This window comes from Dermochelys coriacea, chromosome 17 (assembly GCF_009764565.3).
Source record: "Dermochelys coriacea isolate rDerCor1 chromosome 17, rDerCor1.pri.v4, whole genome shotgun sequence".
NCBI lineage: Eukaryota > Metazoa > Chordata > Testudines > Dermochelyidae > Dermochelys > Dermochelys coriacea.
This window is the reverse complement of record NC_050084.1, coordinates 18,035,908-18,060,276: the sequence shown is the minus strand read 5'-3', so window position 1 is coordinate 18,060,276 and position 24,369 is coordinate 18,035,908. Positions and strand designations below refer to the sequence as shown.

At 44.4% G+C, this 24,369-nt stretch overlaps 3 protein-coding genes and 1 long non-coding RNA gene across 8 annotated transcripts in view; 1 reads left to right on the top strand and 3 right to left on the bottom strand.

Moving 5' to 3' along the window:
- Positions 1 to 14: 14 nt before the first annotated feature.
- On the top strand, positions 15 to 12,777 carry RPAIN (RPA interacting protein). 2 transcript variants are annotated; one of them, XM_043499323.1, is made up of 8 exons: positions 15 to 169; positions 2,170 to 2,358; positions 3,262 to 3,325; positions 4,238 to 4,352; positions 4,999 to 5,062; positions 5,539 to 5,673; positions 6,470 to 6,540; positions 12,501 to 12,777. In XM_043499323.1, exons 1-7 carry the CDS (start codon positions 92 to 94, stop codon positions 6,497 to 6,499), a joined length of 675 nt encoding a protein of 224 aa, XP_043355258.1. In that variant the 5' UTR covers positions 15 to 91; the 3' UTR covers positions 6,500 to 6,540; positions 12,501 to 12,777. The 2 variants fall into 2 exon arrangements, with proteins under 2 accessions (XP_043355258.1, XP_038232138.1); XM_038376210.2 differs by lacking the exon at positions 12,501 to 12,777 and having other exon boundaries at positions 6,470 to 6,678.
- Positions 6,589 to 16,783, bottom strand: LOC122456960. Its single transcript, XR_006276174.1, has 3 exons — positions 16,771 to 16,783; positions 7,437 to 7,440; positions 6,589 to 6,763 (listed from the first exon to the last, which is right to left on the bottom strand). It is a non-coding gene; the product is annotated as an uncharacterized LOC122456960 (long non-coding RNA).
- Positions 7,822 to 14,523, bottom strand: LOC119844836 (complement C1q binding protein). Its single transcript, XM_038376214.2, has 6 exons — positions 14,211 to 14,523; positions 12,801 to 12,951; positions 12,092 to 12,179; positions 11,405 to 11,500; positions 10,247 to 10,369; positions 7,822 to 8,893 (listed from the first exon to the last, which is right to left on the bottom strand). The coding sequence occupies exons 1-6, from the start codon at positions 14,455 to 14,457 to the stop codon at positions 8,744 to 8,746; spliced, it is 855 nt and encodes a 284-aa protein (XP_038232142.1). The 5' UTR covers positions 14,458 to 14,523; the 3' UTR covers positions 7,822 to 8,743.
- A 409-nt stretch (positions 16,784 to 17,192) lies between the features above and the next one.
- DHX33 (DEAH-box helicase 33) overlaps positions 17,193 to 24,369 on the bottom strand; it is a 28,526-nt gene continuing 21,349 nt past the window's right edge. For all 4 annotated transcript variants that reach the window (XM_043499321.1, XM_043499320.1, XM_038375897.2 and 1 more), the window contains 3 exons: positions 22,289 to 22,492; positions 21,377 to 21,463; positions 17,193 to 20,714 (listed from right to left, as the gene is read on the bottom strand). In XM_043499321.1, the coding sequence (XP_043355256.1) occupies positions 20,406 to 20,714; positions 21,377 to 21,463; positions 22,289 to 22,492 (600 nt within the window). In that variant the 3' untranslated portion in view covers positions 17,193 to 20,405. The remainder of the gene's footprint in view (positions 20,715 to 21,376; positions 21,464 to 22,288; positions 22,493 to 24,369) is intronic.

Sequence of the window (24,369 nt, the reverse complement as noted above, 5' to 3'; positions counted from 1 at the left end):
CAGCGTGCACTGGGCGGGCGGCGCAAAGCGGAACTACAAGTCCCAGCGCGCTCCACGCAGGGCCGCGGCTGCGCTGGGTCGTGCGGGCGGCATGGAGGCGCCCGGGCAGCGGCATCGCGCTCTCTACAAGGGGGCCGCAGTCCCGCCCTGGAAGGAGACCTATCGCCGGGTGAGGAAGGGTCCCCCCCCCCGCCGGTAGAACGCGGGGGAGCCCAGCGTTCAGGCACTGGATACATTGTAACGATTTCCCCATCCCGCGACGGGCCGCTCTGCGCGCTGCCTGCCGGCCGACCCCCACCGGAGCCCCGCTCCTGCATCCCTCCAGCCGCTGCCCCGGGCTGGCCGCAGCTGAAGGGCGGGCGGCAGGGGTCCCTCCCCTCGGCCTGGCCCGGTGTTTTACTGGCCGAGGTTGGGAGGGATGCGAGATCCAGGTGGCAGGATTCCCATGCCCACAGGCTGGGAGGGGAGCAGCCCTGGTCCGGGTGGGGGGACCTGTTAATAGGAACGGTTACTTTAGTATTGTGGGTACAGTACCATGAGCACCATCTTGCAGATGGGGAAACTGAGGCACAGAGGGATTGCGTGCTCAAGTGTAGGACTAGAACCCAGGTCTTCTGACTCACCAGGCCAGCGTTTATGCGCTGGGCCATGCTGTCTCCCTAACACCATTTTCGAGGCTGAAAGCATGGGTGTGTACCTGACACGGGTCACCTCTGTCCCCGATGCCTGTCCCTTATGTGGCATGAGGGAGACCCTGGTGCCTGTTTACCTTGAGTGCACCAGATTGTATCTCTTTTCCCGCTCCTCCTGCACTTATCCCCTGACCTTCTCATACATGCACACCCTATATGTGGCCCCACAAAATCACGGGACCTTCCTCTTCAGCCTCCTCCGAGTGATGGCCAAAGTGGCCATCTACCACACCAGGGAGAGGGTTTTGGCTGAGGGGGTTCTCTGCGACTGGGGGGCCTATTTCCAATCCTTCTTCTCTTCACGCATCCAGGCAGAGTGCCTCTGGGTGGCTCCCTTGATACCTTCGAGGAGCAATGGGTGCTCTCTGGGTTCTCTGCTCAGTGTCCCCTTCAGGTTCCCTTTTTTTCACCCTTTGACCTTCACATCTGCACTTGTTTTTTTCTGTTGTCCCCCATAATCATTTAGTCTTCGGCTCATTGGCTCCTCCCCAGAGGCTGGGAGAGGGCCCTTTAGCCATGGGTGGGCTTGCACCAGCCCACCTCCCCAGAACCCAATAGGACCCTTTTCAAACAGATATAAGTTGGCAACTGCTTTGCTTTCAATGGCACCCTGAAAGCGACCTAGAAGGAAGAGTTGAACGGTGACCTTGTATGCTTTAGTGGCAGTGGAGGGGGAGAGGGGAACTGTTCTGATGGGCAGCTAGTGACCCTGAAGCCCTGTAGGGCTCCAAAACAAGTTTCCTAGCTTCCTACTGCCAGTAGAAAGAAAAGGAGTACTTGTGGCACCTTAGAGACTAACAAATTTATTAGAGCATAAGCTTTCGTGAGCTACAGCTCACTTCATCGGATGCATTTACTGCCAGTAGGACAACCTTGAGAAATAAATATTGTCAGGCTCTGATTTCAGGTCAATTCTCCTACTACCAACTTAACTTCTACCTTACCACCAACTCCAGATTATTCATAAGAGAGAGAAGGGACTGGGGACAGTATATACAGCTGGCTGATGGCAGAACAAGTAATTTCTAGCCAGAAAAAGCCAAAGAATTGCCAGCCAAGTATGTATCTGAGTTGAGATCTGGCAACACACATAGGGGTTGTCATAGCAGCACCATAAAAATTTGGTCCCTGTGTCTTAGAGACTGGGCAGAAAATACAGCTGTTTCCCTTGACTTACTTTCAGAATTGAGAAGTGAGATCCCATCTGCCCAGCCAAATTGGATTAAACCTGAGCTCTTGGCCTTCTGTAGACCTATCTGCTAATGGTCTAGGAGCCTGACTGCTCTCTGGTTCTGTCGACCTGCTCCAGCTGGGACGTCTCAAAAACCATGTTACTATTCCAGTCCTGTAACTTCTCAGTTTTCTTCAGTTACATCCCTGAGCTGTAAAATCAGTGTCTGGTTGCCCCGTTGTCCATCCAAAAGAAGAGGCATGACTCTAATGAATCCTGCATCCTCTATTTTCTCTTCTCTCAAAGCGCTGTGTGGAGAGACTTAAAAACAGTCGTGCCAAGCTGCTGGATAGATACCGCCAAGCTGGGGAGAATGTGCACTGCCATGCGCCGGGTGCTCTTCTAGTGCAGGAGGTGATGGAGGAGGAGTGGCAGGCCTTGCAGTCAGTGAACGTGAGCCTGTCCTCCCTCAGGAGAAAGGAGGCGCTGTCACAGGTCAGTGAGCTGGATTCTTGCACATCATCTTGGAGATGCCCTACGCGTGGTTTCCCCATCGAACGATGTTATAAACCATCTCCGTCCTCAACCAAAGAAACATTAACAACATTTATAACACTTCAGTCCCTCTAATGGGCCTGATCATTCCTGTTACGTGCAGGCCCTTACATTTTCAAAAGCCTGTTTGCTTTAGGCCTCATCTTTAAACTCTCTAGGCTTCTCTCTGCTAATCAGGTGCTATCTCAGGGTCACAGATATGCACAGCCCTCCATCTTCTCATATCAAGATAATGTACATCTATTGTTATTTATATCTAGTACCCTTCTCCCCCACTATCCGAAAAGGCATCTAGCTGTCATGCCCTGCTTTAAGGATCTCGTGCCTCTGGCAGGTCAGGATTTGCACAGCTCCAAAGTTTTGAGCTGCTTCAGCCATATGAGTGGAGAATGCAACATCAGGAGCTACTGCCACTCAGTCCCTTATAGCTAGGAATGGGAAGTTCCCTTCAGCACCTGTTGCATGTGAACCTTGTGATTCTGGTTGGTTGGTTGTGTTTTTTTTTTTTGCCTGGTTTTTAAAGATTAGTGTTGTTTGTCCAATTTCTTAGAATGACACACCTACAAATGGATATAAAATGTTAAGGTTTGACGTTAAAGGGGAGTGGAGCTGTATTTCCTTGAAACTTCTATCTAGCTTTAAAGGAGTCTGGAAACCTCTGCTTGCTAAAGGCAAACAACCCATGGATGTTCAGGAAACTCCCACTATCTAGTTGCAAAGGCAGCATAGTCACTTGTTTGATTGCACTAGATTGTTTTAATGCAGTACTGTCCTGCTAATGTTGTGAAATAATGCTCCCCCACTTGCCTTAAAGAGAGGAATACTGATCAATGTATGTTTCAGGTGTTGGAGGACCCCGATGAACTAGCAGTACTGGAGGAAATCCAACAAGAGTTGATCTCACAAGGTAGCTTTTCAAAAAAACATTCTTGATATTGACACATGCCAATACCTTACGTGAGTCATTTTTAACCTTCCTGAAATCCTAGTCATCCATTTATTTGAGGCTGAACTTTCTTCTTGGTTTGGAAATCACATGATTTCCAAAGGACTCTTAAAAAGCTCCATGATCTGAGATGCTTTGGGATCCTGGTAGGTGGTTGGATGTGATTGGTAGCTTTGCTTTGTTACAACTCCAGGAGTTGGGAGTTAAATCATGGGATGTGTGAGAGGCCAATGAAGAACATGAGCTTGGACTGTTAGCGAGAACTTTAGTTTCCTTGTGAAGAGTTGGAAGATCCATTGCTGGATAAGTAAAAATGTCCCAGTATTTCCATTAAGAATAGAAAACATGAAGGTTATCTGTGATGCAGAACAAGTGTTCTGAAACCTGATAGTTTATAAAATATTTGATTTTTGCCTCTCACCCTAATTTGACTTTCCCGTGAGCAGTCAACAATCAAATGACAATTGTAATGGCACACAACAAATCTCCTTTTGTATCCTCTGAAATAAGAGCAGTCTGAGCACAGAACTGGGCTCCAGAAGCTTCAGGCGCTGCACATCACAATCTCTGTTTCCCTATCTATAAAATAGGAGGATGTGAGGTGCAGTTGATTAATGCTTGTATACCTTGAGATCTTTGGATGGAAGGTATAGTAGGCAGTTAGATTAGGATCATCTGAAGGTTTTCAGTGGGCAACATGAGTAAAGATTTAAGTCAGAATCCCCTAATGCTTTTACAGCTGATCCAAAGAAAGACAAGTTACAAATACTGACTAACCCAGATTTCTCTCTATATAGCCATAGCAATTTCATCTTGACGTTTGTCTTAGGTCAGTAGCCAATGACAATTGTGGGGTGTGTTGTTGTTTAACAGAACAGTTGACAATAGAAGAATATGAACGGAGTCTGCAGTTCGACCAGGAGTGCCTCAATGCAATGCTTGAGAGCTTGGACACAGGCAACAAGATTATCTGTCCAGTGTGTAAAAGGTGAGGGGTGTTCCGGTCATCAAATGCTATATGTTAACTACCTCACCAGCCACTAGATCTTCTGAATTCACCTAAGTATGTGATGATGTTGTAAAAGCTTAAACAACTTTTTATGCATGCTTTATAACAGCTGGTGATTGGCTGATGAAGTCTGGCTTCCTTCATTCATTCTTGCTGTAATAAGTAAGAGATAACTGGATCTCTTCACTTATCACTGGAATGTAGCCAGCTGTGGAACTCAGTAGGCCTTTAACAGCAATATGCCGTAAGAAGTTAAGACCAGACCTCATATTTTGTGTGTAACATGACTTGTACACCTCAGCTTTATGCCTCTCTTCCATACCATTCATTGCATGAAGCATACTGTTGGGTATGCTGATGATCAAAATAGCCGCATAAGTGGTATAGGAGATTCTGCAGTGAGTTGAGAGTCATTCTCTGGCTGGAGATGCAGTTTGGCCTCTTGCATGGAGGGGAAAAAAAAAAGCAGACCTCTTTCTCAAGTAAGAGTTTGATTGTTACAGTTACTCAGAAGGCACAGATCTGGTGTGTGAGAGATGCTTCCAAAATCTAATTTCAGTCTTGCTGAAATTGTTTTTCTCTTCTAGTTGTCTGTCAAGATTATCACATTGTGTCCTATTTCTAGGAATAACCTGACTGTGATGAGTCATCTGGTTTTATGCCAGTGTGGATTATACCTCAGCACACAGGTAAACTATAATTTAAGTGTTGTAGCGCCTGAGAGTTCTGGGCAAAGTTACCTCTCTTGTGAATGCTACTGACATGGTGCATTCATGTTTTTGTGCCCCCCTGTCTTGGTCCTCTCTTGCACCCATACAAGCTTGATGGAAAGGTGGCTGTGCAGAGCTGTGGTTCTCAAACTGTGGTCTGTAGAGACCATTCCAGAAGGCCACTGGATGGAATGATTGGAGAACCAAGCAGCAGGGGCCTGGGAGAAGAGATGGGCCTATACATTCTCTCTCCTACTAAGCAGCATATAGAACAAAAAAAAAGGGGGGGGGGGGGCGGCGAAGAAATCCAGTGTAGTAGCTTGCATCTGAAGTGAATTATCCAGCATGTGGAGCTGTGCAGTCAGAAATGATAGTTCTGAGAGTTATGTAAACTTGCTGCAAAGCAACTCCTTTTGAAAGCACAAGATGAGTTTCTTAATCTATTTCTGTCTCAGGGTATGACAGAACAGAAGCTCCGGTCACTTCTAGAAGACAGTGTAACAGAACATGGTCATCAGTGTCTTCACAATCCTGAGTTCTCCATCACTAGCGGAATGGAGGGAGAAACCAATCTTCTCATGAGCTGTCCGGTGAGTCTAAATTGCCAAGGGAGTCTCGGGGAAGCACCCAATTCATGTGTGCTTCTCCATGTAGTAGGCAAAAACCAACCTATTCAACTTAAAGGTTGTGCTGCTCCCCCTTCGACATCCCCCAGACACGCCCCTTTTGGGAAGCTTCTGGGTTTGCAAAAACATGGCATTTTTGTGAGGAACATGACTGTATGGTTTCATTCCATTTTCTAATTTGGCTACTTGTCCTTTACATATGATATGCAGTACGTGTTCCCCTGGCGTATAACACAAATGGAACTATTGGGCTAAGTAATTATCTATCTCCTGAATAAACAGGCTATTTTACTAAAACCAAAGATGTCTTTAAGAATATTTTTTAAATATGTTTTTCATCTTTGTTTCCTTTTTTCTAGTTGTCTCATCTTAGATAACCTAGTGATACTGAATCATCTGTGTTTTACTTTCTGGTTCTCCTGCACTAGCACGGTGCTGCAAAGTTTGGGTTGCAAACACTGCAGGGAATGCTTAAATCCACAAGACTACTTTTCATTTCAGTAACAAGCTGTGAAACCATTTTGATGTAAGCGTACTGAAAGCTTGTTTGTTGAAGTCTCAAATCTTGGGCTGAAATCACCATAACCTTTAGACATAGTAGGGTCCCCTCTTGAATTTCTCCCTGTGCATAGACCAAACCAAGGCTTAGTCGAAGGTACCTCTTAGCATTAGTGCCCATGAGGCTTGACCTTGTTCTAGTGTTATAATTACTGTTGTATAGTCCATACCTGTAAGTGACTGGGCACTTTCTTTTCTAAAGGTCTGTGACTCTTGGACAGTCCTCCTGTAACTACAACCCCGCTGGGGTTTCTCCATGGAAAGAATACACTAGTAAAATCCTTCCTTCAGCCTCTAAGCAACTTGGATGGCATCCTGCACAACTGTATATAATTTTGTACTTTAATACTGGATATCAAGCAATATTGGCTTAATCTGCACTTTTGATAGCTAAATAAATATTTGAAATGAGATGTGGCTGTTCACATAAATGAGGCAAGCCTCCCCAGAATTTTGAAGTCAGCACAAGCCTTCTCATAACTTACTGCTGCCTCAGCTTGTGTAAAGAAAAGGAGTACTTGGGGCACCTTAGAGACTAACAACTTTATTAGAGCATAAGCTTTCGTGAGCTACAGCTCACTTCATCGGAATGCATCCGATAAAGTGAGGTGTAGCTCACGAAAGCTTATGCTCTAATAAATTTGTTAGTCGCTAAGGTGCCCCAAGTACTCCTTTTCTTTTTGCGAATACAGACTAACACAGCTGCTACTATGAAACCTGTCAGCTTGTGTAGTTACATGTGACTTACTCTAGAGCAGGAGGTGCTTGCTCCACAGTTGATGGAAACTTTCAGTTGTGAAATATAAGTGAATATACACAAAACAAAAAGGTACCATTTTAGACAAACTGGCACTTAAATTCCACTGAAGTCTCCCCTCTCACGGGATCCAATGTCCCTATTATTGCTACTGCAGCTGAACCCCTGACCTTTATCATAGGAAAAAGTCTTTAATACATACCAGATCCAAACAGTAAAAATATATGTGCAAGTGAATAGAAAGTGTGATATAGTGCATCTTTAACCTCAGCCTTGAGCCAGACACAAGCTATGAATAGCATGCAGTGACAAATGTAAATGATGTAAAAACTCAACCATCACTTCCTTTTGAGTGTATAGGGTAGTAGTTTAAAGTAACAGTTATGATAGAGTAGTGCCCTCTAAATCAAACTGGCCTCTTTATCAGAGTAGGGCAGTCACATCTTATGTTTTCAGAATCACTGATATGACAGATCCATGCTCCTGGGGTATATGTCTGGTGGTTTTCAACAGAGCTGTGATAAGGGTAAACAAAACAACCTAGATGCACTCTCAATCTCAAATGCTTCAGTTATAGCACATCAGCCCCAACCATTCCAAATAAAGATCACCGTAGTTTTGATTCGGTGCTGACTGAGTGAGCTAAACAGTTGGCATATAGAAGAACTCATGCAAGTACAGCTAATTGAGTTGCCAGCAGGGTTATGAAAAAACCCAACCCAAGGATGGAGGGTTCCTATGTTTATTTAACTTGTATTAAACAATGTATTTGAAAGATTAGATACTAGAAATGTTATATTCCAATTTTAACGTGTCAAGGAAAACAAACATTGATAAAAAATGTTAAGTAACCAGATAAAGGGTAGTGCTCCTCTGAAATACTGCGAAGTTAGTCTGTGCATGCTTAACATTAACCAATATGAGCTGAGCCTTCCAAGTTGGCAGGAACTCAATCTAGTTCCTGTGATCAGAAGTTCCTTTCAACAGTGCAGTCAAATTAATCCAGCAAGCCTAGTTTTACTACATCATATTTAGAATCCACTGATGCCAACTATTTATCCAAAAGTGAGGAATAGGGGCAAGGGAGAGGCCTCTTCACACTGCACAAGATTTGTCATGCAGGTATCTAACCATTAGGAAGGAGCCTGAGAAACCAACTCCTATAAGATGAAAGTCACTGGTGGCAGCTCTGTCATCAGTCTGGATAAGATCTGAACTATTCATCTAGAAACAATAGGCTTCCTCTCCTGCCTTCAATCACCTTTGTTTAAGGCAAATTAGTTTAACAGTCTAATATTTTATAGACTACCATAAATAAAATGCAGTCTGTAAATTTTAAGAACTCAATTTCTCCACGACCCACAGAAAGGCATCTATGACTTCTAAGTATTTACCTCTGACCAATTTACAGCACTTCTTAACCAGCAACAGTAAAGCAGAAAGAGAGGTTTTTTCTTGAGCGGATTTTATTCTTCATGTCATTATATCATGTTTCTTAATTGTACAAAAATACCCAAAAGGGTGTGAGAATGACATAAAACTTAAAATCCAGGCTGCAACATAAATTAAATTTGAAATGCAATCATTGAGAATCATTTTGTTTTCCATGATGTGTTTATCCCACTTTGAAGTTTTAAACTTACTGGTGGTATCAGCTGCGGGTAAGAGCACTGCTACAGGATATCCATGGTTAAAGGCTTTGACTTTTAATTTCCCAATCTACTGACATTTGACAAAGCTTTTAAGGTCTTCAAGGAATCTAATGTACTCCTGGTGCTCCAGTGCAGTGCTGAGCTCAATTAACTCATCAGCAAATGTGTTGTCCACTCCTCGGTCAGCCAAGAAATCCATTAAGTGGTCATACAGAGCCTGCAAGAAATTAATTAATTATTAAACAAAGGATTATTATAGATAAGCATTGCTTTTTGTATTTCACTTTCCACTCAGAAGCAGTGAATGTCTTTTCCCAAAATGGATAGAACCCGTTCCCTTCCTCACAGCAGGCCTGAACTAGGAGCAAGATTTAAAGGAGACTAGAATAGGAATTATGAAGGAGACCTCTAATGGATGGATCACACTGTTATTTTCTACTAAACTGCACCCAACTGTAATACTCAGATGGTGTAATGACAATGTAAGCTAGTAAATCAAGCCTGTTGAAGACCATCTGCATCACCAAAAAGCCTTTTATCCCATCCAAGATTCTCTTTGTAATGCTATGTATTTAAAGTTCGGACACAAGTTATTTTCAATACTGTCTGGCCAGCATGGTCAGAAGACTAGTACCAGAGGTATAGGCTGTTCAATTAAGATTCGGTTCCTTTCCAAATCATACATTGTATTTTTTCATATTCATGTATTTTTAGAGTTGCAAGTAGACTTGTGTGATAATTCCACCCCAAAGAACTATTTTGTACTAAGCAGTAAATGCAAACCAGGGATGTAGAAGACCTTCCCCTCTGCCAAATTTGATTGTGTAGGTTTTAAAAAAACCCAAACCAACCATCAGCATCTCAACCTCTGGCATTATCAGTAGAACTGTTCCAACCAGAGAGTCATACTTCTCGATATAGGCCTGAGCCTGCAAAAGGACTTGCACATACCAACCCTTCCTCCAACATGGATTTTCAGTTAAATCACTGGCATTTAGAGGGTATCAGCAGGTGCCTGGTGAGCTTTTTGGTAAATACACACACAATATGCATAATAAAATGTGCCAGTAACACACAGACAGAAGAACATGCATGAGTGTCTGCTAACTTTATCTTAAATCATCTGTCACACAACTGGGATGTTTTCACTAATCAATACTCGGTCCATTCTACAGACCAGCCTGCAGACCTCTCAGTGACTTCAATTTATCTTAGGTACATAAATGGCCCCCATCCCAGTAGTATCTGAGAACCTCATAGATCTATATTCATCTTCACAGCATCCCTATAAGGAACAGCAGTGTTATTATCCCCATTTTACAGATAGGGAACTGAGGTACATAATTGCCTAAAGTCACACAGGAAGCCTGGGGCAGAAGTAGGGAATAGCAAATCCTAGACAGGGACCCTAACCACTGGACTCTCCTTCTCAAAGAGCGCCTCACCAAGAAGCAATCCCAGGACAGGGTTCCTGGTGACTATATCAACATCTAGAGAGAAAATCAAGTGGGATGAGTTGAGCTAAGCTCTATGCAGTCTAGCGTGCTACACGGGTTTTAGCTGCACCTACCCAGTCAAGAGAGTCTGTGCTGAGAGTGTAGTTGGTGTCCTTCCAGTCTGATTCTCCAGTGGGCTGAAAGCTGACCTCCCGAATTGAGAAAATGTCACTCTCCTCCTCTTCCCCATGTCCAATCTGACACAAGAAATGAGATCTGTGAGGAAGAATTGCCCAAACTGGAGCGCACCTTCAGCCATTACATTATGGATCAGGAACGTTATTCAGCTGCTAAAAGCTATGGAGCCTAACACCATATGACTGACACATGGTATAGCTGTGTATACTTGCAGTTTTTGCTTATTAACATACTTAGGAGTCCCTAGTTCTCCTCTTGCTGTGTACATGTGGTAAGGACACTTGCACAAAGACACACAAGTTGCCATAACGGATCAATCCACCATTATTTGTTGCCCATTATCCTGTCTCTGACAGTGGCCAGTACCAGTTGCTTCAGAGGAAAAAGTACAAAATCTTCTAATAGACAATTCTGGAATATCCCAAGAAGAAGATTTCTCCTAAATATTGTCAACTAGAGTCTGGCTTATACTATGAAGCATTAAGATTTATAACCCTTTTAAGGATTTTATTAAGGTTTTTTTGTTGTTTTTTTTTTTTTTTTAAAAAGTCAAATGCAACTGCAATGTTCTCAGCAGAAAAAGAGTCCAATTTATTTTGGAATTCTACTACTCTTGGTCTCAATGACACCTGGTGACAATGAATTCCACAAGTCAATTATGCATTGTGTAGAAATATATTTCCTTTTACAAGTTTTGAATTGCTGTCTTTCAAGTTACCATACACTGCTAAAGATCGCTGCTCACTTCCTTCTGTCTACCCTGTTCAGCAGAAGCTATTAGCCCAGAGAAAAGCAAGCAGCTGTACTTAGGGAAGTAAGATGAGGACATACAGAGCGGAGTGGAACTTCCCGGCTCTGCAAACATTTAAAACCTTTTATTGTGTCACACTGAACAAGATGGTAATAGGACTGTCTATAGATTATGGAAGATGCTATATGTTGTACAGCAAAATCTTGCCTGACCAGACAAGAGGAATAAGATGATGGCAAAATCATGCCACAGTCAGGAGGATAATGTGTACAAAATCAGAGTGCATTGTCCCACTCAACCCATAATTACCAGTGGTTCACTTCCTTCAAATCATGATACCTACCTCATCCTCAGGATAGTGGCAGTCAAGCACAAGAGTCTGTTTGGGGTCATCTTTTGTTACTTCTACAACAAAGTTAGGAGTCGATGCAAGTTCAGGCTATGAAAAGTAAGAAGCTCACGTTAGCATTGGACTCCACCGATGCTAGGTAACCACTTTCTACACAAAGACCAGTGGGAAAAGCAGATAGTACATAAGCCAACTGCTACAAACCTCAAACTGGTTTGTTTTTAAGACACTACAGAGATTCCTTGAATATGTCTAATATTGGTGTTCACAGCAAAGCAAGTTTTTGTCTCAAAACCATCACATCACTCTCTTTAAAAGTGATACTATTTACTAACTACTGTAATACCGGCTGATTAAATCCCACCATCACCATAAATATAGATGACCTTATAAAAGATCAAGGGGTGTGTGAATATATTTATGGACTAAGATTTCTTTTTAACTGTACTTCATCTCAGCAAGTTGCAAAAGTAGCCATAAATTCGAACATCCGAGTTCCCTTCCTCTTAGCTACAAAGGATCCCCTTGTACGGGCACATTTTATGCCTATCAAGCGTCTTTCTTCCTTTGATATTGCAATAAGAGGGAGAGGGTAGTTAAATGGTAGACCAGGCAAACACCTAATGTCCTCCTCTACTACAGTGTACTTATTGAAAGGGTACATTAAGGCTGTACATTTACCTCCTGTTCATCAGCTTTCTGTCCTTCTTGTGGCTCTTCATCAAATGTTGGTGGAATACTGTTGTTAATGTTGAATGTAACTGTAATCCTTCAACACAACATAACAAGAGGATGAGATTAAATACCAGATAAAAGCCACATTAGTTGAACAACTGATATTCACGGCTCTATTCCTGCTCACAAAGTTTCATGTGCTTATTCTATCTGTGATGTCAATAACGGGGCCTGTAACGGGGCCTGAAGTACACTATGCACTTCGCTGAATTTCCCCTGCACTTCGTATGGTGTGCTACTCTTAAGGATAAATGTTAAGATCACTGCACAAAGTTTAAACCCCATAACTTCCTTGTATTTATGAACCCTGTATCTCAGTTTACTAGGTTAAATTCATGTTTCCTGTTCCCCCCAGAGTGAAATGGTGCCATGAATCCTGAGAAGACACAGGGCAAGCTACAATAGCAGAGTATACCACATTGCTCTATAGGATGGAAAAATAAAGTGACTACTAGCTTTTGTAATCTCCACTTGGCCTGGACTGCAGCACAAAGTAACATTGAGAAGCAGTACTAAGTTAATAGCTTTTCTTTAAACATAACATCCATCATGGACAAGATGTGCTTACCCTGCTTCACTGAAATTTAAACTAAGTCCTTATGTTCACTGACAAGATCAAATATCAGCTCAGCGAAAAAACCCATCTCACGCTTACCTCTCTCCAGCTATTTTCCGCAACAATTTGGCTTCAGTGCCATGCACTTCTAGCTCCCACCCTCCAGACATCTTGGGCAGGGATTTATGTTTCTGGATCTTCTTCTCCTCTTTAATTTCATCTATCAGAAACTCTGCAAATGCTTTGTCCCCTGGGAGGAATAAAAAGAGATGAAGATATTAAAACACCTGAGTTAGAGAAATATTGTTCCCTAGTGACTAGAAGAGAAAACAAAGTTAGGCCTCCAGGATTCTATTTCTAGTTTAACCACTGACTTGACCAAATAACATCTGTGTACCTCAGTTTATCCTGGTATAAAATGGGGATGGTGGGGAGGTAATACCACATACCTTATACTGAGATTACAAGGCCTACTAGTTCATAAAAGAGTTTATAATGTTCAGCTGAAAAGCACTATACTGAAGAGGGCAAAGAATTAAAGTCTGTGCAGAGTGATGTGCAAGAGCCCGTAATTTGCCAAAGGGGCTGAAGTTCTGTACGAAGAGTTAACTAACAACTCATTACTAAAATACATTATTAAAAGCTGTTCTTTCAATACATACGCGTATTGATACAGGTAAAATACAAGAGGAAAAAAGCACCTAAATTATTAATGAAGTGAGCACAAGAACTTGAATGGAATCACTGGAGTCTTGAGCAGGGTTCCTAGTGACTACAATGGACCTCCGGCATCAGAATCTGCCCTACAGGGCCTGGGCATGAAGTCAGAGAGTAATAATCCCAATGTACCTTCATGACGGAGACTTGATTACAACACAAATAAATACCTGTTTTACCATCCATTCAAGGAGCTCACTCTGCCTTGCAAACATTACGTTTCATAAACCCTTTCCATAAGGCAGGTGAATTATCCTTATTTCACCCCTGGGTTTGCTGAAGTTAACGCGAAGAGAGACAGGTCTGACACAGAACGGAAAAGTTAAGTGACTTGCCAAGGTCACACATTTCGCCAGTGACAAAGATAGGACCAGAATCCCACTGACCCAACTCCCAGTTCTGCTGGAGTCAGACATCTGCCACCCATCCCCACTCCGCACCTGGATGCGCAGGAGACTCTGGGGCTGGGGATGCAGAGGACACAGGAGCCTCGGGACACAGCCACACCCCAAGGGCACATACCGGCTTTAACCCGCACCATGTGACTGAGCAAGACCCCAGGAGGAGAGTGCAGCCCCCCCCCCCCCCCCCAGGGCCCTGCGCCAGGCTGCAGCTCGGAAGCAGAGCGTCCGGCGGGGCCTGTGACCTGCGCGCTGGCCGCCCAGGCCAGCAGCCCCTTCTGCTGGGACCCGCCCGCCGGCAGGACCCGGGGGGACGGGGACGGGCTCCCCCCCCCCCGCGCCTAGGAAACCCCGCTCTTCTCCCAGGGCCCCCCCCGCGCCCCGCCCTTACCCTCGGTGTGGAGGCCGCCGCAGCCGCAGGACACGCCGGCGGGCGAGGCCCGCGGAGGCCGCAGGAGGCCGGGCCGCTGGGTCCCGGCGGCGTCCCCGCTGAGCAGCCAGAGGCTGCGGGTGAAGGGGCGGGCGTCGCGGAGCAGGGCGGCGGGCCGCAGCAGCGGGGAGGGCGGGAGGCGCGGCGGCGGCGGCAGCGGGCGGAGGGCGGCGGCGGCGGCGGCGCGGAGAGCCCGGGCCAGCAGCATCCTGCCGGGAGCGCGAGGCCGAGTGAGGCGGAGGCGCGGCACGTGGGGGGAGCAGAGGACAGGCGCCGGCCCCTCACCCGGAAGTGCAAGCCGTCATCACCCGGAAGCGTTTCGCCCCCCCCTTCCGGGGGGGGGCGTAGGGCCGGGCCTCGGCGCCGCGTGGGCACGGCCTGGAGGCGGCTCCCGGGGCAGCCGCCCCCCACCGCTGGGGCCGGCTGCCTGGAGCGCCCCTGAGCCCCGCGTGCCAGGCGCTGTACAAGTGGAGCCAAGAGTCCCCGCCCCACGGGTCCATTTAAAAGCGTCCGGCAGGCTGGAGTGGGCCCACGCGCTACCCCTGCCTTAAAGGCTTCAGGCAGCCGCTCGTTGGGCGGCCGCCTGGGGTTACCAGCTTGGGCGGTAACCTGGAGGTTTCAGCACGTTGCATAATCTTTCCAAAAAGAAAAGGAGTACTTGTGGCACCTTAGAGACTAACAAATTTATTAGAGCATAAGCTTTCGTGAGCTAAGTGAGCTGTAGCTCACGAAAGCTTATGCTCTAATAAATTTGTTAGTCTCTAAGGTGCCACAAGTACTCCTTTTCTTTTTGCGAATACAGACTAACACGGCTGCTACTCTGAAACCCATAATCTTTCCTTAACCCTTAACCCTACTGCGTCCAGGCAGAGCCACAGGCCCAGGCAAGCAGTAGACACATTATAATCCCAGCCCTTTGCTCACACAGGTAGCCACCGAGCTCAGTTCCCACCGCCAACGTAGGGCAGGGGCGCGAAGGCTGAGCCCTAGGAATTCTTTCTTCCAGCAAAAAAGCCAACACCCGCTTTCAGCACAAAGCAAGCGTAGGCTACGGCTGAGAGTAACCGTAGCCACAGTTTTCAAGGGACTAGGGATTGTCGATGCCAACTTGAGATACCTTCAAGTACAGACAAAAAGAAAAGGAGGACGTGGGGCACCTTAGAGACTTAACAAATTTATTTGAGCATAAGTTTTCGTGAGCTGTAGCTCACGAAAGCTTATGCTCAAATAAATTTGTTAGTCTCTAAGGTGCCCCAAGTCCTCCTTTTTGCGGATATAGACTAACATGTCTGCTACTCTGAAACCTTCAAGTATAGGTGGTCAAGGTCCAGACTCCAGAGAAAATGATGATGATAAATAAAAAAAGATGTAAGGGTCCACTTAAAAGCATCTGGCAGGCTGGATTTGGCCCACGGTCTACCTATTGAGTATCTCTACCTTAAAGGCTTCAGGCAGTTGAACAGCCACTGAAAATTACGACCCTTTAATGCACCTCAAGCTGGGCACCTAAAATCACTATTCAAGTTGAAGATCTTGCCCACAATGATTTAAGTTCAAATTAAGCAGACTCCCTCTCTCCCACCAAATACAGCTTTGAAAGCATATAATTATTGAAGTGTCAACTACTGAATATCAGGCTGTTAAAACAGTAGGAGCTAAAATAGTGATTAGATAGTGTTTGCACCTCAGTGATCCAACGGCTAATGTCTCCCCATCGTAGCTATGTCATTAAAACGTGCAGTCAAAAGGCAAAAAAAAACCCAAAACCCCAAACCTTTCCCCACCTATCTCCCCTGCAAAAGAAACTTGTCAATTGAACACTTCTCACCCAAAGAAGTCGGTCCTCTAAATAAAAGATATTACCTCACCCACTTGTGTGTGTAACTTCCATAATAAAGAAAACTAACAAGGTACACAAATTTGGAAATACTAATTACCATAATAAAGGCTTAACCCTTGTGTAGCAATTTTCATTCATAGATCTCAAAAAAATTTATAAAAGAAAAGTAATTATAATAATTCTCATTTTACAGATGTGGATCCTAAGGGACAGAGGGGAGAAGTTACTTGCCCACATCAGTTGCTGAGCTGGCAATAGAAGCCAGCTCTTCTGCTAGAGTATAGCTGGAGGCCACCCCTGCCACATAACATTTTTCCTTTCTCCTGTGCCACTCATGACATTGCATCAGGGGAGCAGCTGCTAATTTTTCACCTCTTCAGGTTTCCATATTCTTCTTTCTGCAGATATGGGTAAATCACATTATTTTTATGAACCAAGAATCTCTTAAAAAAAAAAAAAAAACCTGCAGCCAGGAGTAGGATAGCGAGTCCAAGTTATCAAGACATCAGTATTTACAATTTTCCCCTTAATACTGATTTTTGAATGCTTATAAAAATATATTTTTAAAATAATTGTACAGAGCACTGAAAACTCATGGGCTAGAAATAAAAGTAGTGTACATTTATTAAGCTTTATCTCCATAGTCTCTCTTCCACCCTTTATAAGATAACAGCATTCAACTTTTCATTCATTTTTGCAAGTCCCCTTAAATATCTTTGAAAATAGAAGTAACAGTCAAAAAAATAATATTATATTAGAACTAAGTTAATTTTAAAAGAAAGACTGACCAGGGGACATACACCCTGGCATAATACGCTGACTTTTTATGTTAGTTACTCTGTAATGACCAGCTCTCAAAAAAAAAAAAAAAAAAAAAAAACTCCAGGAAAACACATTTACAAAAGGACTTTAGGTCATGACAGCAAAGCGATGCTTAGAATAAAACATCATATTACAAGAATCCAAAGTACAAAAAAAGAAAATACCTATATAAAATTATAATTTGTACCTAAACATACCATGAGGTACTTTTAATAGCCACTTAGCTTCCTCACTTCAAAGCCTGAGCTATGTATAGAACATAAGACTACAGCTTCTTGAACTTGGAGTTTAGCCATCTCTTTATTATGGGAAAGTCAAATGTACAAATTAGTTACTTCTGAATGGATCTCCCATCCCCCACCCAATCCCCAAACATATTAATAGGCTGTCCAAACGAAACGTGCTTTTATTCCACTTTCCCCTACAGATGTAGAGTTTCTGTATAAACACAGGAATAATTATATACAGTGCTTGATAATTCCCTGCGGTTTGTATGAGTTATAACAACTGAAGTAGCAGCATACTGTTGAAATGCCATCCAGAATTGCAGCTGGTCATACATAGAAAGGTGGCAACTTTGCCCCCAGCCCCTCAGCATGTTTCTTACCAGAAAGGATACAGTGAGAGGCACAACCAAGGGATACATTATACATTTCCTCAAGACTCCTGTAAAAATACAGTGTCACCCTGTCTGGAAATAGATTGATACACTTCACTATTCCTGGAAGTAGAAGGGAAGATATTCTAGGCATACTGTGTAACTGGAGTGCACCTATTTACACTAATGCTGCTCTTAGGAATCAGTGATTTGCAGATATTTCAGAGTGTAATTCAGGTTTTAAAGAGAGGTATTTGTCATAGATTTCACTGGTGAGGACCAAGGTAGTCAGAATAATAGTAGCCTGGCGAGAAGGCATACTGCAACATACTGTGCAATTGTGAAGAATTTAACCAGAAAAAAAAAGTTCAAGATAGAAAGCATAACTTCGCCCTGTAGATCACACAGTGAAATCAACGGCTTATCTGTTCACAAGTTTAATGGGTTTTCCAATATGATTCTATCCCTGAGAAGCACCATTGAAACATTTAAAATAAAAAGTAAAATTGATGTTTGAAAAATACAAGAGTGGACTACACCATTTTAGTCAAACTGAGATATCCCAGAGCAGCTCATGTTAACTAATCACATTAATTAATAAAAGTTTCCCATCTTCCCCTTTTAGAAATCTAATCTGTTTTAATTCATCTCATTCTAAAACTGAACTCAAACTGTGCAAAGAGATTTCTGCTGAAACTAGAAGTTGCCTCTGCCAGAGAAGTTATTTTAGAAGTACTCATAAGGATATAATTTAAAAACTTCTTACAATTTTTCTAAGTCCCCATTCAGTTATAATAGAACAGTCCATTCCACTCATTCAAGACAATACTAGGCAAGTAATATTTGGACAATCAAGTAATTAGACTGGCTGAACCTGCCTTAGTCCCTGTATAAAACACAGGATTAAAAAATAAGATTGGTTCTTATTGCCATTTTCCTTCAGTGAAGGATCTGGCCACTAGATGCTATGACGCTGGATGAAGCCCAACAATGCCGAAGACAGATGTAGCGTCCTAACCAATGATGATATGCTACAAATGTCTAATGAAGGACAAAAATAAATCAATAAAAGCAGAAAAATACTGGTGTAAAACTGTAATGGGGAAAATAAATATCTGATGACTAAAGGGCTTTTGAAGGAAGTCTGACTCCAAATAACATCTTCATATTTTTTTTCTGGAAAGTTTGCCACAAAATAACCGGATAAGCTACTGCAAAGGATAAGACTTATTGTGATCTGCTATCTCCAAGCAGTGAACTTTGAAGTTTTAACCTGGCCAAGAAGGAAGGATGAACAAAGGTGTGTGGGGACAGGCACGGTGGAGGGCAAATTTCTTTCCTGCCAGGGTTCTGGATTTAGTCTGGAACAAAGTCTTTGTTGCTGCTTTGAAATCTTTGGCTCCCATGACAAAGAAAATCTCTTCAGGCAAAGACTGGCACAAAAATTTCAGATGGCAATATACAGAAGTTAACAGTCCAAATTCAACCTCCCCACACTCACGCACATACTGAGGAGTAGTAATGTCTCAATAGCAAAGCAGAGGAAAAAACTGTAGTCAGAAGACAGCTGGTTATAAAGTCAAGTGGCATTTGGAGAGAGGAGATGCATAATAGACCATTGCCAAACTCAACATCACTTAACAGTCTGATTGGCTTCCTAAGTAAGAAGCAAAAGATTTCTTTAAAGATCTGTGCTTTGTGGGAATGCTGAAAAGCAAGTATGGAAGATATTGATGATTCATTAGACTGTCTGCCATGTAAAGAGCCTGGGATCTTTATACTTAACTTCTTCCACCATCTCAGTTGTAAATATCTGTTTTACCATGTGCGGTTTTATGACTCTTCTATGCATTACAGTTATAAATTGCTAGAAAAATATAACTAGCCATGCCTGCCCAAGCAAGACTTAGATTTCACGATAGCTTGTTGCCAATTAGCAGAAACATCCAATTCATACAGGAAATGTTACCCAACTTCTTTAACAATACATACTACCTATAAGAGCTCTGCAGTGGCTGATCCTCTCCTTAGATTTAACTATTGGCACTTTGGTGTGGCCATACGGGGCAGCCACAGAAGCATTTTACTTGATTGGCACCCGGTTCGTTACATAGCTACATGAAAACCAACTGGATGATGGAGACTAATTTTGTTTAAAAAGACACAGCTAGGCTGGTGGTGCAGCAATGAGAAACTAACAAAGCATTTGAAAGACATGCCGGCAGTATCTCCGTTAGCAGATGACATGGGTTACTGATCATCCTCTCTCAGTGGCACTTCACCTCTATCAGCCCCACAAGGTTTGTCTAACAAACAGGCACAGGTGATGAAGAGCTGTCAATTCAGATAACTCTGTACTGGCTTTCAGATGGGTCAAACAAGGTGGTGAAAGTGACATCAGGCAGAAAGATGTCTGATGAGGTAAAATACATTAGCACCTCCCTCCGAAAAATGTACATTTAAAAAAGGTATTTTTGTCCTGTTAATATAATTATACATAGAGATTTAAAACTTTCTAATGATAAAACCTGCCAAGGATACAAGGGCAATTGTCAAAAAATCCCTTGGGACTCTCATTGCTTCATACACAACCCCATTATACCTCTGTTTTAAAAATTAGAATCCAAGACCATAACCCCCCACCCCCAAATATATACATATATATATATACTCACAAACATACTATATACATGTTCCCCTTTTATCTATTAACTGTCATAAAAGATGATTGTTCTAAGCCAGTGCAGCAACAGTGCATGAGGTATGGCTCTTGCAGAGAAGCCATTTCCTGTACAGTCCTACCGGATTGGCAAGGCAAAGATCTATTCCTGTACAAAAATCTGATCCCGTGACCCTAGGAATCCCCCACAGTTAGCTCCGTGGCACCAAGGGTGGGTCAGTTCTTGGCTGCTCTTAGCTTCCTGCGGAAGTAGTCGGGTGCAGCATCATACAGCCAATCTGCATCCACCACGCACAAGTCCCTCATGTAGCACTTGTTGGTGTGAAGCAGCTCGTTGTACGTTACACAGGCTGGCTTGCAGTGGAAAAGGACTGAGGAGGGATGGATGGCCACCAGCTGGTGGGAGTCTACGGTGGCATAGGTGCCATCTGGCTGCAACTCTGCAGTGTTCATGAAGAGGCTGTGAGCCAGGCAGCGGCGGATATTCCCCGTGTCCGATCGGGAGGACTCAATCGGTAATGATAGCTGGTTAGTAACGAGAGAGAGAGAGAGAGATGGCAATCCCTTGTGTGTGTGGTGCCCTGCAGCTCAGGATCAGACACCCTACTAACCTCACGCTTGGTAGGGCAATTCACATCTTTTCATGTATTTATACCTGCTCCTGTATTTTCCACTCCATGCATCTGATGAAATGGGTTCTAGCCCACAAAAGCTTATGTCCAAATAAATTTGTTAGTCTCTAAGGTGCCACAAGGACTCCTCGTTGTTCCTACTAACATAAAGTCTCATAAAACAAGCCTGGAAGAGTCTCACGGTGGGAGTGAGACTGGAATCAGGTGGCTTCTAGCGCAACACAAATGCCCACAACAGCTATCGCTTTCTGGCATCCCTTCCGATAACTGTGAGTGCACATGTTTGAAAAGCAAATATGGTACGACCAAAAGCTCAAAAGGAATGGGAATTCCAATTCAAGCTTGGACAGCTGCCATTGTGAGTTTGCAGGATGCTGCCCAGAGACGGGTCCAACCTGCCCGTTAGAGGAGTTAGTTTCAGTCCCACCATATTCAAACCGGGAACTGAAGGCAGTGTTTCCCTCTGCTAGGATCTGGTAAAGGAAAGCCATTAGAGGGTAGAGGGGAGGTAAAACAATGACAAGACAACTGAAGAATTTTACAGCAATTAGTTACCTTTAGGCAAATGTCCCTGAGCTGAGCTCTGACATCTGACACCAGCGTCATGTTCCTGTTGTTCACAAAGTTTTCTCTGCACCATTCCTGCAGCAGAGCAAGTGGAAGCTAAAACAATTCGCTTCTTTATCAAGGATGTTTAGGGACATTGTCTTTGGACAAGATGTAAAACAGGATCCCTAAACACATACCCATTCAAAAGAGCGCTGCTACCCTTCTGGCCTGATTCACAATATGGATAGTTACACTTGACCTAACTACAATTCCCTCCTACAGTTCCAATTAGACACAGTATTCCTCACCCACAGTTTTGTGGGTTTGCCATGTGCCATGAAACAGCTTCTGCGCTTCTTCCCCAGAGATGGTGAAAGTGATTTCTAGAAGCATCAAGTTTGTAAATCACACTGGGAGCCCTGAGGAGGAAAGGCACACTACCACACTGCTACTCTACGTATTTAGAAATCAGACTGGAGAGTTTGATTTGTGGATTAAATCCAAATCCCATTTACAAAATTTGCAGAAATGACAAAGAGATTGGGCCTGAGTTCTGAAATGCTGAAGAGCATTGCCAGGCATTTCCTGGTGGTAGGCTGACACACAATCCTACCCAACTGGAACAATACAAGGAGGAAAGATGACCTTCAGGTTAAGGTTCTAGCCTGGGACTCGAAAAAGGGGTTCGGTTCCCAGCTCTGCTGCAGAGTTCCTCTGTGACCTTCATGAAGTCACTTATTCAGCCTGTAAAATGACGTTAGCCCTTTCCCATCTCACAGAAGCATAGCGAGGATAAATACATTGATTAGGAGGCACTCAGATGCAAAGCTAAATGCAGATACATGGAGAGAGGTCAGATCCCAACGGACGAGTTATTGTACCATCTCCAGAGGCTGGTATGCCGCAAGCCCCACCTACCTTATTACCGCTGACATTTTTAAAGGCTCTGTATACGTTGAGCAGGGTGAGGTGATCCCCCTCGCTGGAAATGAACTTTTTGCGGACAGACTGCACTTCATCCCGCCGGGATGGGGGGTTGTAGAGGATGCTGTCCACCGAGAGCAGGGACACGATGGTCAGGATCTCCTCCGTGCAGTGGAACTTGGGGGACATGAGGATAGTCTGCAAAGCACAGAGAAAGAGCTGCTTTCATAGGTTTCACCAGCTAGAAAGCTGGCAGATTTCAACAGCAGAGTAATCTTGGTGAGTAATGTAAACTGTAGAAGATACCTTCTCTGTGTTAAACTAACTCCTGGCTGAATGGGATCAGACATAAAAGAGAGGGGAACTCTGGTTTATTCTTAAAATCATAGAAGACAGAGAGAAGGGACATACTAGGGGACATAGCTTGTCCATCCCCATGCCAATGCAGTATCACGGAGGCACTGGTAATAACGATCATTAAGGATTATTCTTTAAGTCATCCTCATTTGAATGAGCTAAACTATTCACAAACCTTGAATTACATACTTCTGCTATTTAGGCACACAGATATACACATACGTGCACACTATTGGGGACAGCTGATTATTTTATGGAAGTTTCGATATAACATGCTTATCCATAAGAAAATTGTAAGCAAGACAAAGGCAGCTCTTTTGGAAACTTTGGTTTCAATTCTAACTTGTCTTATTAAAATCAACCAGTGTGCTAGAGGAAAGGAGGGGAACAAATACCTATCAACAAGAGGCACTAAAGGTGAACTCCAAACCAGTGAGCCTCACTTCAGTACCAGAGGAAATGGCTGAAGTAAACAGGATTATAAAGCACTCACTAGATGAGCAGGTATGACAGGGACAAACGAGTACAGTTTCTCTAAAGGAAAACTGTGCCTCTCTAATCTACTAGGATTTTCAGCGCATGCAAGGCTGCAGCTACTCAGGGCCAAGTTCCACATCTACTGCATAGCAGCAGCGCTCTCAGACATTAATAGGAGCTGCTGGTAAGCAAAAACTGCAGAATCAGTGCCCCATCAGGCACTCATTCTACTCACATGTTACTCCCGAGGGCATTCTGCGCCAAATAATTAAAAATTCTGCAAAATTCTGGAAACTGTATTTGTCAAAAAAATGTGGAAGCTCCAGCATGGCACTGGGAAGCAGAGGTCACTGGCTACACAGAGGTGGGAGATCACTGTGCAGTTCCCCCACAGGGCACAGACTCAGCCGTGAGGCTGCACCCAACCCTGACACAATGCAAGGACCGGGCCTGCCCCAAAAACACCCCAGGGCCCTGTCCCTCCATGCCAGATGCAGGCAGGCAGGCTCAGCAAGGCAGGATCCAAGCGTGGAGGGGCTTAGTGTGGGGAGTCCAGGTGTGGGTTGAGAGGGCCCTGTGTGGGGTAATCTGGGTACGGGCGGCTCAGTGGGGGATCCGGGTGTGGGGTGGAGCTTGATGCACAGGGGCTTGTTGTGGGGTTCTGGGTGCAACAATAATGGAACTCTGTTAGGGGAGTCCAGGTGAAGGTGGTTGGGACTCAGCAGGGCGGGTCTGGGTATGGGGTGGATAGAGCTTGGCAGGGGGGTCTGGGTGTGGGGGAGTGGGGCTCAGAGGGCTGGGGATCCAGATGCAGCTGGTTGGGGCTCAATAGGTTGGGGATCCAGGTACAGGTGGCTCTTTGGGGCAATCCAGGTGCAGGGGGAGTGGGGCTCGTTGGGCAGGGTTTGGGTGCAGGGGAGTGAAGCTCATCAGGAGGGTCTGGGTATGAGGAGGTTTGGACGCACGTGAGTTGGGCAGATGGGGGAGTAGCTCCCTGTACAGGGATCCCTCCCCCTGCAGCTGAGGAGCGATGGGTGCAAGAAGCACGGGGGGGGGGGGGGGGGGGGGAAGGAAGTTGCACAGCTTCCTAAAGCCAGGGGAGAAATCCGAGAGTGGATCTGACATGGCCCTGGATGCCAGGCAGGAGAAGAGGAAGTCCTGTCCTCCCCAGCCCAGCCGGGACTAGCAACTGAGCCCAGCACAGGGTAGGAACCACCAGCTGGTTCTTCCCCAGTCCCACC

Excerpts from the sequence above, each read along its gene's own strand:
- RPAIN (XM_043499323.1), top strand. The coding sequence starts at position 92 with ATGGAGGCGCCCGGGCAGCGGCATCGCGCTCTCTACAAGGGGGCCGCA. Across the intron at positions 170-2,169 it reads GGAAGGAGACCTATCGCCGG|CGCTGTGTGGAGAGACTTAA; the intron begins GTGAGGAAGGGT and ends CTTCTCTCAAAG. Across the intron at positions 4,353-4,998 it reads ATCTGTCCAGTGTGTAAAAG|GAATAACCTGACTGTGATGA; the intron begins GTGAGGGGTGTT and ends TCCTATTTCTAG.
- LOC119844836 (XM_038376214.2), bottom strand. The coding sequence starts at position 14,457 with ATGCTGCTGGCCCGGGCTCTCCGCGCCGCCGCCGCCGCCGCCCTCCGC. Across the intron at positions 12,180-12,800 it reads CGGAAAATAGCTGGAGAGAG|GATTACAGTTACATTCAACA; the intron begins GTAAGCGTGAGA and ends GTTGTGTTGAAG. Across the intron at positions 10,370-11,404 it reads GCCACTATCCTGAGGATGAG|ATTGGACATGGGGAAGAGGA; the intron begins GTAGGTATCATG and ends TTCTTGTGTCAG.